Below are 17,134 nucleotides of genomic sequence, written 5' to 3'. Positions count from 1 at the left end.
AAAGAGAGAGATTAAAGTTAATGCACAAGATGTCAAGTAAAATTTCCTGGATCTACCTTCACCAACGCTAAAAAGCAGACGTTTTCATCGCACACGTTTGGTGCCTCTTCTGCAGAGGTGTAGAATACACTCAGAGGAAGCATGCGGAAGATGTCAACCTGGAGACTCCAAGCATACGACGTAACATAGGAAAAGTGTAAAGTCTGTCTCCCTCCATCTCGTTACGCTTGAGATTAATAAAACATTAGGAACATGCATCTTTCCAATGACAGACTGAACCAGAGTAAGTCCAGGTGGAAAAGCCTTATTGATGTACCTGTTTAAATTCACTTCACGCAGTGTAAGATGAGGGGAGGAGACCGGCTTAAACGGACATTTAAAGCCTTGAGAAATGGGTTGTGTGTGTGGCTGTTTCAGAGGGAATGGGTAAAGACACACACAAGTAAGTGCCTTTGAACAGGGGTTTGGTAGTAGGTGCAGGGCACTGGTTTTGAGTGTGTCAGAATTGTAACGCTGCTGGTTTTTTCCCCCCTCAACAGTGTTGTCTCAAGAAATGGTCCACCACCCAAAGGACAATCCAGCCAACTTGACACAATTATGGAAGACATTGGCGTGAACATGTGCAGCTCCCCTGTGGAACAACCTTGACACCTTGTAGAGGTGTCCATGGCCCCGCAAATTGACAGGCTGTTCTGAAGGGAAAAAGGGGGTGTAACTCACTATTAAGGAAGAATATTCCTTACTGTTTGGTTATACTAACGTGTAACGTTACCAATTTGGTACAGTATGTATTAATTTGTGGATGTCCAACCATTTCATTGTTAAAATTACAGGCCTAGTATGATATGTTACGAATTCCCTATATTTGTTGGCTAATGTTAGGCTAGGTGGCTAAGTAGGTTGCAAAGTAGCAACAACAAAAAAGTAGTAAGTTACAATAGTTGCAAAATGCTAAGTGTGATGAGATTTGAACCACGCAACCTTTGGGTGCCTAGGCGTTCGAGCTAAACGCCCAACCAACCGCCTTATTTTCATTACCTTAAGTAACCATCCAAAATGTAACATATCATACTAATGAGTTCCAGGATTTACATTCCTATGTTACATCTAGTCTATCCCACTGGGCACACTGTTGGAACAAATGTGGAACAGATGTTGAATTGGACGTCTGTGTCCAGTGGGATGGACCAGGCTGGATTTCCAATGTTTTTCTCCTCTAAAAGCTTTGATTGGACTGAATTCGAAACCACTGTGCAGGCAGCTATGCATTCAGGAGTGAAGTGACTCAACAACAAATCTAGCTTTTTTGAAAATTGTCATGGAGGTTGTGGGAGTGTGCCTCATCCAGGGGAGATGACTAGTTCTCTGGTTGTTGTTCCTGTTCCTACCCCTTTCACCCAGAAGTGTTCACTCCTCTCATGCTTTAGGGACTAGATTACAAAAGTGTTAAATATCAATTAAAAGTATAAGACTGGTGAAAGCAGCTGGAGAGTTTTCCACTTCGTTCCTCTTTTAAATGCATGAGGGGAAATTAACCGGTGCATTACTTTGGAGAAGAGTAAAGTGGAACAGCAGCCGCAAGTCTGAGTAATAGTTGTTAGATAAAGTAAGGGGAAAGTTTCCATCTCTCCATTTCTGAATTACATAGCTACCCACCCTATGGCAATGGTGAAAATGGATAGGTGTGCTACAAAATGGATACAAAGCTACATTTCCACTTCAGACTCCTTTGTGGTTGGTAGTTAATTCCCCCAATACGAAGTCCTATTGTCCTCATACCAAGCAATAATGAAATATGCCTGAAAGTTAGATATGGAGGGGAAATAATATAAACTTGTTAAAAGTCTATTCTATTCTTGACACAAGAAGGGAGCACTTGCTTTATTGTTATATTTATTACTTTATTTAACTAGGCGAAATTAACAGTTAGTGTGATATGTTACGATTACAGTTGGCAATTGATAGGCTGAAGCGTTTAGTTAAACAATGCATTGAACATAGATGATCATCATTAGAATTGTCAAAAGTGATAGATGAGACTCACCTTCATCTTTCAATGTAGGCACCACCTGTCCAAAGTCAAATAAATGTTTACTATGCATTCAATGTATAGCTCACCTTTATCAAGAAATGAAATCATACATTCATTTTCACAATGCATTTATTTTTTTAGACATTTTTAAATAGTATTTACTAACCGTAAGCAGACAACACTGTGCATGGTTGCACTTATGTATACTTTTTCTGTACCTAGACACCATAAATAAAAGCTATAAACATATGGTTCAGTAAAAATTCAGTTTTTCACAGATTATTTAAAACACAGAAAAAAAATTGCATTTTATACAACTTTTACAAAGCAAAACCCCACATATCCAAATGTACATTCCCAGTAATAACCTCTAGCAATACGTTCCAGAACTAACACAGTTTCTCTAAATTCTCATGTTCAAAGTGTTATCCATTAGCTTACTGTATAGACAAATTAGGCTTTACGTTAAATTAAACATATACATAATGCACATCAGAATTTCATACACTCCATGCTACTGGGTCAAAAAACTAGAGTAAAAAAAAGAATCCTTGTGATGCACTTGAGCCAGGTAGCTCCTTCCATTGGCACCTTGCGTAAGGACGTGACAAACTCAACCATAGATTTAAGAAGCGACCTTGAGACATTTGAACAGAATGACAAACAATAATACAAAATAAGATGGGATCCAAGCTGACTTACCACAGCTCTTCAAAACATCTTTGTTAAAGGTGAAAAAATTGATTTCGTAGAATCCAAGTCGTGGCGCCAACATTTGACCTTCCTTCAACAAATAAAAACATTTGTTATCCAATGACAGATTTCTACATTTGAATCATCTTTACAGAGAAGACAAAGACAATGATGGACAAAGTCAAGTCAAAACTCATTCATGAGGACATGCAGAGAACAGGCATAAGTGACAGTCAAATGTATTCAAATCCCCATAGCCTAATCACCACGCCAGTATGAATTTCATTACGTAAACAGACCAAACCTGCTGAACTAAATGATATGGAAGTTTCACTAAATGGACTATGATAAGCTTGGAACTACCTGAGAATTCCACACAAGCGTTCCTTAAATGTGTAAATACACATGGATCCTCTGTGCAGCCATCCATAACGATACACGCACATACCATAGGGGGATATTTAAATACATTATTTTGTATTTATGGTAAACAGCAACTGCTTTTTCAAACTCAGCATGTAGTTTGTTGCCGGCCAGTCGCTGAACATGCAATAAAATCAGGTTAGATCCAACTTTCCTGCCGTTAGGAAACAGCAAAGGAATTCTCCACTTAAAATGCTTGAATGTGCTGTAACAAATTGAACACACGCAAACTCAAATAAAAAAGTTGGACTAGAAGAATATTCGTTTTATAGTCAACAAGGATAACATTTTTGGTAGAGCTTCACACAAGTTAGTTAGTCTCCGTCACATCTTCCATTGATTTGCAATTAAATAACCAGTTCAGGTGCGTCACACCAGCTTTGAAAAACAGCTATTGTTCCCTGTAGGCTAAATTACTCGCATGCAGGAGGAAATACTAACTCCTTAAATCAGAACATGATTGTAAGTGTGTATATTAGGAACAAAATGACAAACAGGCAAAACAAGTGGAGTCTACTGAAACTTAAGCCTGATCCAGTAAGTCTGCCAATCCTGACCCTTCTACCGACATATTACACAGCTATTACCAATCAGATACAAATTGAATTAAATGACCGATATGTAAATATGGAACAAAATTAATTTAAAAAATAGATGTTTTTGGTCACATACACTGGATAGAGCAGTGAAATGTGTCGTTTCACATTGTCAGCCATAGTAGTACCTCTGGAGGTTAAGGGCCTTGCTCAAGGGCACAGAAATATTTTTCACCTTTTTTCGGATTGGGGTATTCAAACAGGGGACCTTTCTGTACTACAACCGATTATATACATTTTCACGCTCCATCACTTGTTAAAGACAAACCAGAAAATGTCATAAGAGCAAACGGTTTTAACATGTATAGGAGAAATGTTGCCAATCTCTGCAAAACATTAATGTAAAATGTTCAGGCCTTCTGTGATAAATTGGGGTCAATGTAACCTTGAGGACAAGCTGATTCACAAGGCATTATGGGCATGGTAAACATTTCATGGTCTTTGATATACAGTTAAAGTTGTGAACTATTTTATTTTTGACTACAGTAACAATTATTCCCACGTTAGCGAACTCCCACAGAAAAAAGAATAAGAACATCTGTTCTTAGCAAGCAACAACAAAAACAAACATGGTTCACTCGAAAATCTAAATTTGTCAAACGAATCCATGTTCGAAGCCATCTGTTATGAAGATCCAGTGGTATGCCTCAATCCAAAATGAACTGGAAAGATTGACACTATCTGCAACAGTTGATGTAGGACAGGGTTGGAAGTGGACAACATTTGGGGTCTGAAAACATCTGACAAACTTTGATTTTGAACTTACCTATCCCTTTTTAAGTGTTCATATCAAAATAATACAACACAGAGTTGAAGAGAATATGTTAGAGAACATGTTTGGGACAAAACGCTGGCCAACTCATGACTGATACTTACTCTCAGCAATACTACAGCACTTGCCTTTCTTTTTGTTAGAGGTGGTTTAAGAATTCTGCTGGAAACAAATACAATATGTCCATGGAGAAATCCACCAGCCTAACCACATACTGGTGGTTGAGGCGCCGTAGTTCATTGTGTAGGCCTGCCGGCTGTACTGGAAGTGGTCAGTCAACACGTTGCTTCGACCATACTGAATGTCTGAACCTTGGGAGAAAGGCACTGAACCATTGGGCTGTGTCTTGTCCAGTCCAAATTGTCAAAGGACATCATGTCCTGCTTGGAGGAAGGCAGCAGCTTTTTCTTAGCTTCCTTGTTTGGCGTCATATTTCGCCTGTTGGCAGTGAGAAAATAGCTTAGCACATAACAAGGATGACAAAAAAAACACATTGATGTAAATTACTCTGTGTGATTTCCCAAAGTTATTGTGGTATGTAACTTTCCACAGTGGGGGTGGGTTCAGAGCACGTGAGCGAGCACTGTGCAGCGTGAGCATTGTCTACCACATGGCCTCACATGTGAATCCTTAAAGAGGTTGGTGGGGCTAAACCTTAAGAGTGTGAACGACGCTTAAATGGGAGTAGACAACGAGCTCTCCCAGTAGGTGTCCAAAACAGTCAAGGGCCATTTTCTAAAGTTGGGTTACAAGTTTATCAACTTTCAAAGCAGAATTAATTTCCCATTGTTCTTCAACTGCAGTGTATGATATACCCTTTTCTAGCTCCGAGTCTAAACTTGTATCCAATGTAAAAAATACTTGAGGCAGTCAGTCACATTTGACATTTTTACTCATTTAGCAGACGCTCTTATCCAGAGCAATTTACTATTAGTGTATTCACCACAAAAAAGTTTGTAGTAAGTACATTTTTCCTCAATAAAAGGAGTTATCAGCAAAGTCTGTGCTAGTAGGAAAAGACTAGTGCAAGGATATTTTATTATTATTATGTGTTTGTCTCACCTCACTATCTTAAGATGAATGTAAGTTGCTCTGGATAAGAGTCGTCTGCTAAATTAGAAAAAATGTTAAATGTCTTTAATGAAAGTTTGATTTTATAGTAATTTTCATAGTAATTAATTTTAATTTGGCGCTCTGCATTTTCTCAGGTTTTTGCCAAGTGAGACAGGAGCGTCCCGTCTAAACTCAGATTTTTGGATATAAATATGAACTTTACCGAACAAAACAATCACGTATTGTGTAACATGAAAATGGCTGTCTTTTTGGCTCATACCTAACATAATCGTTTGGTGTGCTTTCGTCGTAAACCTTTTTGAAATCGGACACTTTTGGCTGGATTTACAACAAGTGTATCTTTAAAATGGTGTAAAATACTTGTATGTTTGAGGAATTTAAATTATGGGATTTCTGTTGTTTTGAATTTGGCGCTCTGGCAGTTTTCACTGGCTGTTGACGAGGTGGGACGCTGCGTCCCACATACCCTAGAGACGTTAATGACCCAACATAAATGTATGTTAACTTCCGACTTCAACTGTATATTATACACCTGCATGCTGAATGCTGAGTTTGATATAATTGTTCATCTATTTCATGAACTAAGTTGAATTAGTTGTTGGTGGCCAAAGTGTTTGGAAAATTTCAGATACTATTGTATTACGCTACAGATGTCTTATTTAAGATACTATTTAAAAGAGGTTGTTTTAGACGTTTTCGAAGATGAACAGAGTCCATCCAGCAAGAGTCCTTCACACTCGCACTTCTCTTTTCTTACTAGCACTGATTTAGCAAACAGTGAATATTTTAAGGTTTAACTTGCAATAATTGTGATAAGTGGTTGTTTTACACATTTTAGTTGAATGCAGTGATTGTAATGACTGGATAAGAGCATCTGCTAATAACTAAAAACGTAAATGAAACATGTCAAAGAGACTCACCTTGTTGTACAGGAAGACGCCCACTATTGCCGTCATCATGCCCATGATGTTGGTGGAGCTGACGGGGTTTGCGTAGCATTAGGAGCGATATGCTGATGACCATGAATCCTCTTGGTGGCGTTGGCCACGGCGTAGCTCAGCGGGCTGATCAGGTTGAGGACACTGAAGGCGATGACATTCTGGGCAAAGTTACAGAAGCCGCTGACCCAGGAGGAGGAGAAAGGTGCGGTCCATTCAGACATGCCCGTCTGGAGGGGTTATGCAGAGGAGGGAGAGAGAGGGAGTGATTACTTGGATATTTGGAGAACAATGGATTTAGTCATGACTTTATAGGAAAGAGAACGTATCCAGGTTGTGGTCTCAATGAGACGACTGAATAAAAGGCAACCTGATACTAAAGATTGTTGTGTGGAGGTAATCTAGTATTACTTATTTTTTTTATTTCACCTTTATTTAACAGGTAGGCTAGTTGAGTTCTCATTTACAACTGCGACCTGGCCAAGATAAAGCAAACAAACAAACAAAAGAGTGAACACCTGGACTAAACAAACATACAGTCAATAATACAATAGAGAAAAAGTCTATATACAGTGTGTGCAAAATGAGGTAAGATAAGGAGGTAGGCAATAAATAGGCCATAGGCGAAAATAACTACAATTTAGCCATTAAACACTGGAGTGATAGATGTGCAAAAGACAAATGTACAAGTAGAGATACTGGGGTGCAAAGGAGCAAAAAAAATACCAGTATGGGGATGAGGAAGTTGGATGGGCTATTTACAGATGGGCTATGTACAGGTGCAGTGATCTGTGAGCTGCTCTGACGGCTGGTGCTTAAAGTTAGTGAGGGAGATATGGGTCTCCAGCTTCAGTGATTTTTGCAATTCGTTCCAGTCATTGGCAGCAGAGAACTGGAAGGAAAGGCGGCCTAAGGAGGAATTGGCTTTGGGGGTGAACCAGTGAAATATACCTGCTGTAGCGCGTGCTAAGGTAGTGAGCTGAGATAAGGCGGGGCTTTACCTAGCAAGGACTTATAGATGACCTGGAGCCAGTGGGTTTGGCGACAAATATGAAGCGAGGGCCAGCCAACGAGAGCATCCAGGTTGCAGTGGTGGGTTGTATATGGGGCTTTGGTGACAAAACGGATGGCACTGTGATAGACTGCATCCAATTTGCTGAGTAGAGTGTTGGAGGCTAATTTGTAAATGACATCGCCGAAGTCAAGGATCGGTAGGATGGTCAGTTTTACGAGGGTATGTTTGGCAACATGAGTGAAGAATGCTTTGTTGCGTCTGGAAGGAGAGTTTACAGTCTAACCAGACACCAAGGTATTTGTAGTTGTCCACATATTCTAAGTCAGAACCGTCCGGCGGGAAGCGATCGGTTGAAGAGCATGCATTTAGTTTTACTTGCATTTAAGAGCAGTTGGAGGCCACAGAAGGAGAGTTGTATGGCATTGAAGCTCGTCTAGAGGTTAGTTAACGCAGTGTCAAAGAAGGTCCAGAAGTATACAGAATGGTGTCGTCTGCGTAGAGGTGGATCAGAGACTCACCAGCAGCAAGAGCGACATCATTGATGTATACAGAGAAAAGAGTCGGCCCGAGAATTGAACCCTGTGGCACCCCCATAGAGACTGTAGAGGCCCGAACAACAGGCCCTCCGATTAAGACACAGTGAACTCTGAGAAGTAGTTGGTGAACAGGCGAGGCAGTCATTTGAGAAACCAAGGCTGTTGAGTCTGCCGATAATGTGGTGATTGACAGAGTCGAAAGCCTTGGCCAGGTCAATGATACGGCTGCACAGTATTGTTTTCTTATCGATGGTGGTTATGATATCATTTAGAACCTTGAGCGTGGCTGAGGTGCACCCATGACCAGCTCGGAACCAGATTGCATAGCGGAGAAGGTACGGTGGGATTCGAAATGGTTGGTGTTCTGTTTGTTAACTTGGCTTTCGAAGACCTTAGAAAGGCAGGGTAGGATAGATATAGGTCTGTAACAGTTTGGGTCGAGAGTGTCTCCCCCTTTGAAGAGGGGGATGACCGCAGCAGCTTTCCAATCTTTGGGGATCTCAGACGATACGAAAGAGAGGTTGAACAGGCTAGTAATAGGGGTTGCAACAATTTCGGCTGATCATTTTAGAAAGAGGGTCCAGCTTGTCTAGCCCTGCTGATTTGTAAAGGTCCAGATTTTGCCGCTCTTTCAGAACATCAGCTATCTGGATTTGGGTGAAGGAGAAATGGGGGAGGCTTAGGCAAGTTGCTGTGGGGAGTGCAGGGGTGTTGACCAGGGTAGGGGTGGCCAGGTGGAAAGCATGGAAAATGCTTATTGAAATTCTCAATTATTGTGGATTTATCGAAGGTGACAGTGTTTCCTAGCCTCAGTGCAGTGGGCAGCTGGGAGGAGGTGATTGTGTTCTCCATGGACTTTACAGTGTTCCAGAACTTTTTGGAGTGTGTGCTGCAGGATGCAAATATCCATTTGAAAAAGCTAGCATTTGCTTTTCTAACTGCCTGTGTATATTGGTTCCTAACTTCCCTGAAAGGTTGCATTTCGCGGGGGCTATTTGATGCTAATGCCGTACGCCACAGGATGTTTTTGTGCTGGTCAAGGGCAGTCAGGTCTGGAGTCAACCACAGGCTATATCTGTTCCTGGTTCCATTTTTTTTTAATGGGGCATGCTTATTTAAGATTGTGAGGAAGGCACTTTTAAAGAATAACCAGGCATCTTCTACTGACGGAATGAGGTCAATATCCTTCCAGGATACCCGGGCCAGGTCGATTAGGAAGGCCTGCTCGCTGAAGTGTTTTAGGGAGCGTTTGACAGTGATGAGGGGTGGTSGTTTGACCGCAGACCTATTACGGACGCAAGCAATGAGGCAGTGATCGCTGAGATCCTGGTTGAAGACAGCAGAGGTATATTTGGAGGGCAGGTTGGTTAGGATGATATCTATGAGGGTGCCTGTGCTTACGGATTTGGGGTTGTACCTGGTAGGTTCATTGATAATTTGTGTGAGATTGAGGGCATCAAGCTTAGATTGTAGGATGGCCGGGGTGTTATGCATGTCCCAGTTTAGGTCACCTAACAGCACGAGCTCTGAAAATAAATGGGGGGCAATCAATTCCCATATGGTGTCCAGGGCACAGCTGGGGGTAGAAGGTGGTCTATAGCAAGCGGCAACAGTGAGAGACTTGTTTCTGGAAAGGTGGATTTTTAAAAGTAGAAGCCCAAATTGTTTGGGCACAGACCTGGATAGTAAGACAGAACTCCGCAGGCTCCCTCTACAGTAGATTGCAACTCCGCCACCTTTGGCAGTTCTATCTTGTCAGAAAATGTTATAGTTACGGATGAAAATTTCAGAGTTTTTGGTGGCCTTCCTAAGCCAGGATTCAGACACAGCTAGGACATCCGGGTTGGCAGAGTGTGTTAAAGCAGTGAATAAAACAAACTTAGGAAGGAGGCTTCTAATGTTAACATGCATGAAACCAAGGCTTTTATGGTTTCAGAAGTCAACAAATGAGAGGACCTGGGGAATGGGAGTGGAGCTAGGCACATATGTTTGACTCCATTCCAATATTCCCTTCCAGCCATTACAATGAGTCCGTCCTCCTATAGCTCCTTTCACCAGCCTCCTCTGGTACCCAGTGTGTGACATCCTGTGGACTTGTGTATGTTAAATACAATGGGGCAAAAAAGTATTTATTCAGCCACCAATTGTGCAAGTTCTCCCACTTAAAAAGATGAGGCCTGTAATTTTCATCATAGGTACACTTCAACTATGACAGACAAAATGAGAGAATCCAAAATAGAACTTTTTGGTAAAAACTCAACTCGTCGTGTTTGGAGGACAAAGAATGCTGAGTTGCATCCAAAGAACACCATACCTACTGTGAAGCATGGGGTGGAAACATCATGCTTTGGGGCTGTTTTTCTGCAAAGGGACCAGGACGACTGATCCGTGTAAAGGAAAGAATGAATGGGGCCATGTATCGTGAGATTTTGAGTGAAAACCTCCTTTCCATTCAAGGGTCATGGAGATGTAGCGTGGCTGGGTCTTCCGCATGAACAATGATCCAAAAACCGCCCGGGCAACGAAGGAGTGGCTTCGTAAGAAGCATTTCAAGGTCCTGGAGTGGCCTAGCAAATGTCCAGATCTCAACCCATAGACAATCTTTGGAGGGAGTTGAAAGTCCGTGTTGCCCAGCAACAGCCCCAAAACATCACTGCTCTAGAGGAGATCTGCATGGAGGAATGGGCCAAAATACCAGCAACAGTGGTGTGACCTTGTGAGTTTACAGAAAACGTTTGACCTCTGTCTTTGCACAAAGGGTATATAACAAAGTATTGAGAAACTTTGTTATTGACCAAATACTTATTTTCACACATATTTGCAAATAAATTCATTAAAATCCTCAATGTGATTTTCTGGATTTTTTTTCTCTCATTTTGTCTGTCATAGTTGAAGTGTACTTATGATGAAAATTACAGGCCTCTCATCTTTTTAAGTGGAAAACTTGCACAATTGGTGGCTGACTAAATACTTTTTTGCCCCACTGTATATAATATGTTATAGCAACACACGACACACAGTAATAGATGAAACACTATCATATAAGCTCATAAGCCGGACAACAAAAGATCACATTATTTGACGCGTAACATGCACTGCTCAAAAAAAATAAAGGGAACACTTAAACAAACAATGTAACTCCAAGTCAATCACACTTCTGTGAAATCAAACTGTCCACTTAGGAAGCAACACTGATTGACAATAAATTTCACATGCTGTTGTGCAACTGGAATAGACCAGGTGGAAATTATAGGATTAGCAAGACACCCCCAATAAAGGAGTGGTTCTGCAGGTGGTGACCAGACCATTTCTCAGTTCCTATGCTTCCTGGCTGATGTTTTGGTCACTTTTGAATGCCGGCGGTGCTTTCACTCTAGTGGTAGCATGAGACGGAGTCTACAACCCACACAAGTGGCTCAGGTAGTGCAGCTCATCCGGATGGCACATCAATGCGAGCTGTGGCAAGAAGGTTTGCTGTGTCTGTCAGCGTAGTGTCCAGAGCATGGAGGCGCTACCAGGAGACAGGCAGTACATGGAGACGCGGAGGAGGCCGTAGGAGGGCAACAACCACAGAGGACCGCTACCTCCACCTTTGTGCAAGGAGGAGCAGGAGGAGCACTGCAAGAGCCTGCAAAATGACCTCGCAGGCAACAATGTGCATGTGTCTGCTCAAACGGTCAGAAACAGACTCCATGAGGGTGGTATGAGTGCGACGTCCACAGGTGGGGGTTGTGCTTACAGCCCAACAGTGCAGGACGTTTGGCATTTGCCAGAGAACACCAAGATTGGCAAATTCGCCACTGGCGCCCTGTGATCTTCAGATGAAAGCAGGTTCACACTGAGCACGTGACAGACGTGACGGTCTGGGGGGAGAACGTTCTGCTGCATGCAACATCCTCCAGCATGACCGGTTTGGCGGTGGGTCTCATGGTGTGGGGTGGCATTCTTTGGGGGGCCGAGCCCTCCATGGCACGCCAGAGGTAGCCTGACTGCCATTAGGTAACGAGATGAGATCCTCAGACCCCTTGTGAGACCATTGCTGGTGCGGTTGGCTGGTTTCCTCCTATGCAAGACAATGCTAGACTCATTGTGGCTGGGTGTGTTAGCAGTTCTGCAAGAGGAAGACATTGATGCTATGGACTGGCCCGTTCCCCAGACTGAATCCAATTCAGCACATCTGGGACATCATGTCTCGCTCCATCCACCAATCCACCATTGCACCACAGACTGTCCAGGAGTTGGCGGATGCTTTAGTCCAGGTCTGGGAGGAGATCCCTCAGGAGACCATCCACCACCTCATCAGGAGCATGCCCAGGCTTTGTAGGGATCAGGCACGTGGGGCCACACACACTACTGAGCCTCATTTTGACTTGTTTTAAGGACATTACATCAAAGTTGGATAGCCTGTAGTGTGGTTTTCCACTTTAATTTTGAGTGTGACTCCAAATCCAGACCTCCATGGTTTGATAAATTTGATTTCCATTGATAATTTTTGTGTGATTTTGTTGTGCACATTCAACTATGTAAAGAAAAAAGTAACAAAGTATTTAATAAGAATATTTCATTCATTCAGATCTATGATGTGTTATTTTAGTGTTCCCTTTATTTTTTTGAGCAGTGTATGAACCTACGCATACACTTGAGCGAAACTGAAGCACGTATTATTTTAACTCACAAAATCCCCCTCAACCAAGAATGAGGAGAGGTCCACCAGAACCCACGTAGGCACCATGAAGAAAACAGCATTGAAGCCCAGTATGTTGAGAAGTCTCAGGTGGTGGATTCTCGTGTCCCGCAGCACCTAAAAAGCCATGAATATTAATTCATAGCTTTGTCATTTCTTAGGCCAGCCATTGCAGAAAACTGTTGTGTGTTGACCTTGGAAATCAGTGGGCAGCAAAATATATCTCAAGGCTACACGAAGACACATCGTTATAAATTGAGAGGGCACAAATTCCTTGTTCGTTGAATGCTTTGGTTTTCTTCATCAACATCATGATAGACAGGAAATGTAATCACAGTTGGTAATTAACAAGACATGGTTGTTAAACTCTAACACCACAAATCATTACACAATAATGTAACTGCAGGGTTAGTATTATCAAAAGTAATTCTTAACTCTAGCACTTGTCAGTTTTCATAAAACATTTAACCAAGTAATAATGTCCAATGGAGGAAATATGTTTTCCTCAAATATTGGTTAAAGGGAGGCCACATCGGCATAGTATAGGACACTACCCATCGACAGTATGTTAAGAACAAATACATTGAAAAGATTCACAAGGCTTCACACTCATAGGCCTTGCCCTTGAGTTTTCCTTTCGAGTGTTTTCATGTTTAGTATGAGTGCTGTCTACTATATCAGCACTTGAATATTGCAAGGAATGCTTTAACAGTGTGCATGATCCATTCCTTCAAGGGCAATACAGTATTCTATTAAATAAAACCGCTTGAGTTTATTCTCCAACCATTACCCAAACACATAGGTCATTCAAATGTCCACCAAAGTTCAAAATGTGCTCTCCAGCTATACTTTTATCCATCATCTCATAACACATAAATAACAGTATTTTTCAAAGGGTGCAGACTGGTAAGATGTACCTTTTTGGAGAAGATATTTTGCAGAGAGAAGCAGAGTGTGGCGGCCAGGGCACTGACTAACCCAGATACATCAAAGGACATTTCTGTCATCGTGGCCAGAAGCACTCCTCCGATGATGGGGATGAGAGATACGTACACCTGAGACAGGTACAAGACAGGARTGCAAAAGAGAAAGGGTTACACTTTATTTGGGTAGTCCAGATTTTCCATCTGTAGATGCTATACAGATGGTTAAACTATCAACAAACGATGTGTTGATAAGCAACTGCTTGCTAAGGTTACGGTTAAGGTACTTTTAGAATAAGGGTTAAGGTTAGGGCTAGGGTTAAGGTCATGGTTAGTAGATAGTCTGTAGAGCATCTACAGATGGACTATCCAAATAAAGTGTTACTAGGCCAAAGTCAGCAGGATATTCCTAATCATGGAGGAGTCTCAAAGTACAGTTGAAAAAAAATTGACATCCATACACATGCAGTTGTTTTGCTCATTTGTTTTGGGACATGTCACATTTGCCCAACCTCTAAATGCCTGACACATAAATAGCTTTGTTATTGCGGAACACTCCTATAGCCACTGCAGTGTTAACATGATGTAAGAAGAGGGGTACATTTTCTGTAAATGCACCTGCAAGCCTATATATATATATATATATCATATTGTGCCATGTCACCATTGCTTGGACAAAATATCTTCCAAAGCAGCTTTATGTACACAATCAATTTTCTGAGTTACTYACTTTTGTCGTTTGCTTCTCCTTCATGATAATCCTTGATAACAACACAACCCATATTGGCATTGTGGCTTTGACTGTGGGGTGAAAAGAAACAAAGAATGTCAGATTGGAAAATGGATAAAAGGATCCTGTTCAGTGCATGAATTGAGGACAATGGCTTGAGTGGAACGGGTATTGATTGGAAAGGTAAGGAGCATGACTTTTGAGATACAGTGGTTTAAAGACTTAGTTGACCATGCAACTGTGCCTCACACCTACAGTTTAAGTTTCATTGTGTATTGTGCGTCAGACACACCCCTGGTAACAACAAACGTGTTACTTTGCATATTGCATCATCACGCCATAGCTTGACGTGTCAGTTAGTGAAGTGAGACAGCAATGAGTTACAGTTACACTGTATGGGGGCTGACGTCCAACATTAGGTACCTAACTAATTAGGAAGTAAAGGGTATAACACATAGGGATTGACATTAAGTGTTATCGGGGGCAAGTGAACTGAGCAGTCAGGAAACAGTAATTTGGCAGGTGACATTTTCTGCAAAGATTTTCAGTATCTTAAACAGATCATTCTGGTTCCTCCCCGTTTTTTGGGTGAAAGACAAGTAATGGCATTTCCGTGTGTAAACTACTTCTACATTTTCAATCAAGTGACCATAATCTTCGGTTAACCAAGAAATACTCCTGTCTTGCCCGATGGGCTAGTGCTGTTCAGAACTCAATGCCAATCCCTGACAGTACCTTGAAGTTCTGCTTTCTCATAGTAATGAGAGCACAATTCAAATACTCATTGTGAATACTCATATTTTACGCTTTCATTTAGAGGTAACAAACTTCAGTCACACACTCCCCTATAGGCTGTCGCTGTAGCAGGTAGTTGTATTAGGCTTAGTACGCTGTAGTTGTAACAATGGACATCATATATGACAGGCAAGAATGCATCATACGGAGTAACACAACATAAAACCTATTGTGAGCAGAAAAACTATGGTTAACGCACATGTTTAACCATTTACTTAATGATCTCTGGACCAACCACAAATCAACGGAAATCCAGCCTTACTGTTTTTTGCCACTGAATGAGACAACTGTAGTGGCGCAGCGGTCTGCATCTCAGTGCTTGAGGCGTCACTACAGACACCCTGGTTCGAATCCAGGATGTATCACATCCGTCCGTAATTGGAGTCCCATAGGGTGCAGCACAATTGGCCCAGCGTCGTCCGGGTTTAGTTCGTCATTGTAAAGAATAATTTGTTCTTAACTGACTTGCCTAATTAAATGATGGTTAAATAAAAGTAACGTAGTTACAAGTTTAGGCACTGGCTAGGTGGGGCCCTCCCCCAAACAAAAAGGTATTCAAATAACCAAGTATGTCGCAAGCTCCTCGGTTAAACGGAACGTGGGTAATACAGTCCCATGCAAAGGAAGCCAATTCACTTAAAGCTTGTCTAAATTGTCCAGCACAAGAAACCAATTAATTGAAGTTGATGTTAGCAGGCTAACGTTAGCATTCCATGCTGCTAGTTAGAATACCAAGCAATGATTCTGAGCTAGTTAGCCTGATTCGGAGTTCGTGCAATGCTTACCAGTGTGTGCGTAGGAAACAGGTACCTTCCATATACTGAAGTGGGCCGAAACAGATGCGAAGTATTTTCCAAAAGCTAAAGGGATAATATACCATTTGAAGTATCTAGTTGGTAATTCTGTTTTGGGGACTCCCCATGCTCGCAGCAACGGTGGAAGGAAGACGACGATTGAGAATATATGAAAAAGCGAAACTGTGACAGGATAAGGGAACCCATTTAGAATAATTTTGTTAACTACGTTGCCTCCCGAACTAACAGTATACCAACAGAAACAGAGTAAAGCTATCCGGACCCCTTCCTTGACTGGGGGACGCTCCACCGCAGCCATCTTCCACTTCGGAGTCACCGGCAGCAGTGTGTGGCAGCAAGGCCAGCAGTGAGACGTGGAGAAGCTACTATGCCGCGTTCCAGACAAGTCGGAAACTCGGAACCACCGAGTTTATATTTGCGTGCATTTTTTTGTAGAGCTTCCTTTTGGTTGATTCTGATAAGTTCCAAGTGGGGAAACTCGGACATTAACTTTATACATCGAGATTCCAAGTCGGAAAGTTCCGAGTTGTCATGAATGCGGTAGTATGTACAATGTTGAGAAAATAATCGTAGACCGGGTTCGAGAGCATCAAAACCGTGATGTGTCGTGGGTAAATTCTGACTATCTACAAATAATGAGTCGTTATGTATGATACAAGGTGATGTGTAGATCTGGCAGTCGGCTGCACTGGCCGTGCTCGAGAGGGTCAAACCGTAATTTATCATAGGTAAATTGTGACTGATTTACAAATAATAATTAGTAGTTATTTGATGCAAGCCCATTGTCGGCTGCAATGTCAAACAAGCCCAATTAGCCCATTGCGTCACTTCCTGCAAACAAACATCCTCCAAAGATGGTGATCGCATTCCCCTGCTCAGACCGTTGCACTGGTTTTGACTAGAAGGGATACCGGTTATGTTAGAATGGACTTTTCGTAGCAGCCGCAGGTTAGGAGAATTTACGTAGCAGGTTATGAGAATTAGGTTAAGGCTAGGAAAAGGGTTAGTTAAAAAGCAACCTTAGAGGTCAATATGGCAATCTGTATCCCATCTAGCCATGATCCATTGCACTGAGTTATAAAATAATAGACCATTGTGGAATGAAGGC

At 41.9% G+C, this 17,134-nt stretch overlaps 1 protein-coding gene across 2 annotated transcripts in view; it reads right to left on the bottom strand.

Moving 5' to 3' along the window:
- slc35e1 (solute carrier family 35 member E1) overlaps nt 1-16,721 on the bottom strand; it is a 22,635-nt gene extending 5,914 nt beyond the window's left edge. Inside the window, exons 1-4 of one of the 2 annotated variants that reach the window (XM_023971132.2) lie at nt 15,997-16,721; nt 14,417-14,487; nt 13,681-13,818; nt 12,755-12,880 (exon numbers count right to left, since the gene is read on the bottom strand). In XM_023971132.2, the coding sequence (XP_023826900.1) occupies nt 12,755-12,880; nt 13,681-13,818; nt 14,417-14,487; nt 15,997-16,324 (663 nt within the window). In that variant the 5' untranslated portion in view covers nt 16,325-16,721. Of the gene's footprint in view, nt 1-12,754; nt 12,881-13,680; nt 13,819-14,416; nt 14,488-15,473; nt 15,926-15,996 lie in introns of those variants that run through there. The other variant, XM_023971133.3, reaches the window with a different exon arrangement.
- Between the last annotated feature and the right edge of the window lie 413 nt (nt 16,722-17,134).

The sequence above is a fragment of the Salvelinus sp. IW2-2015 genome, linkage group LG26, assembly GCF_002910315.2.
Source record: "Salvelinus sp. IW2-2015 linkage group LG26, ASM291031v2, whole genome shotgun sequence".
NCBI classification, from domain to species: Eukaryota; Metazoa; Chordata; class Actinopteri; order Salmoniformes; family Salmonidae; genus Salvelinus; species Salvelinus sp. IW2-2015.
The sequence above is the reverse complement of the archived record's forward strand: the minus strand, read 5'-3'. Positions and strand labels throughout refer to the sequence as shown.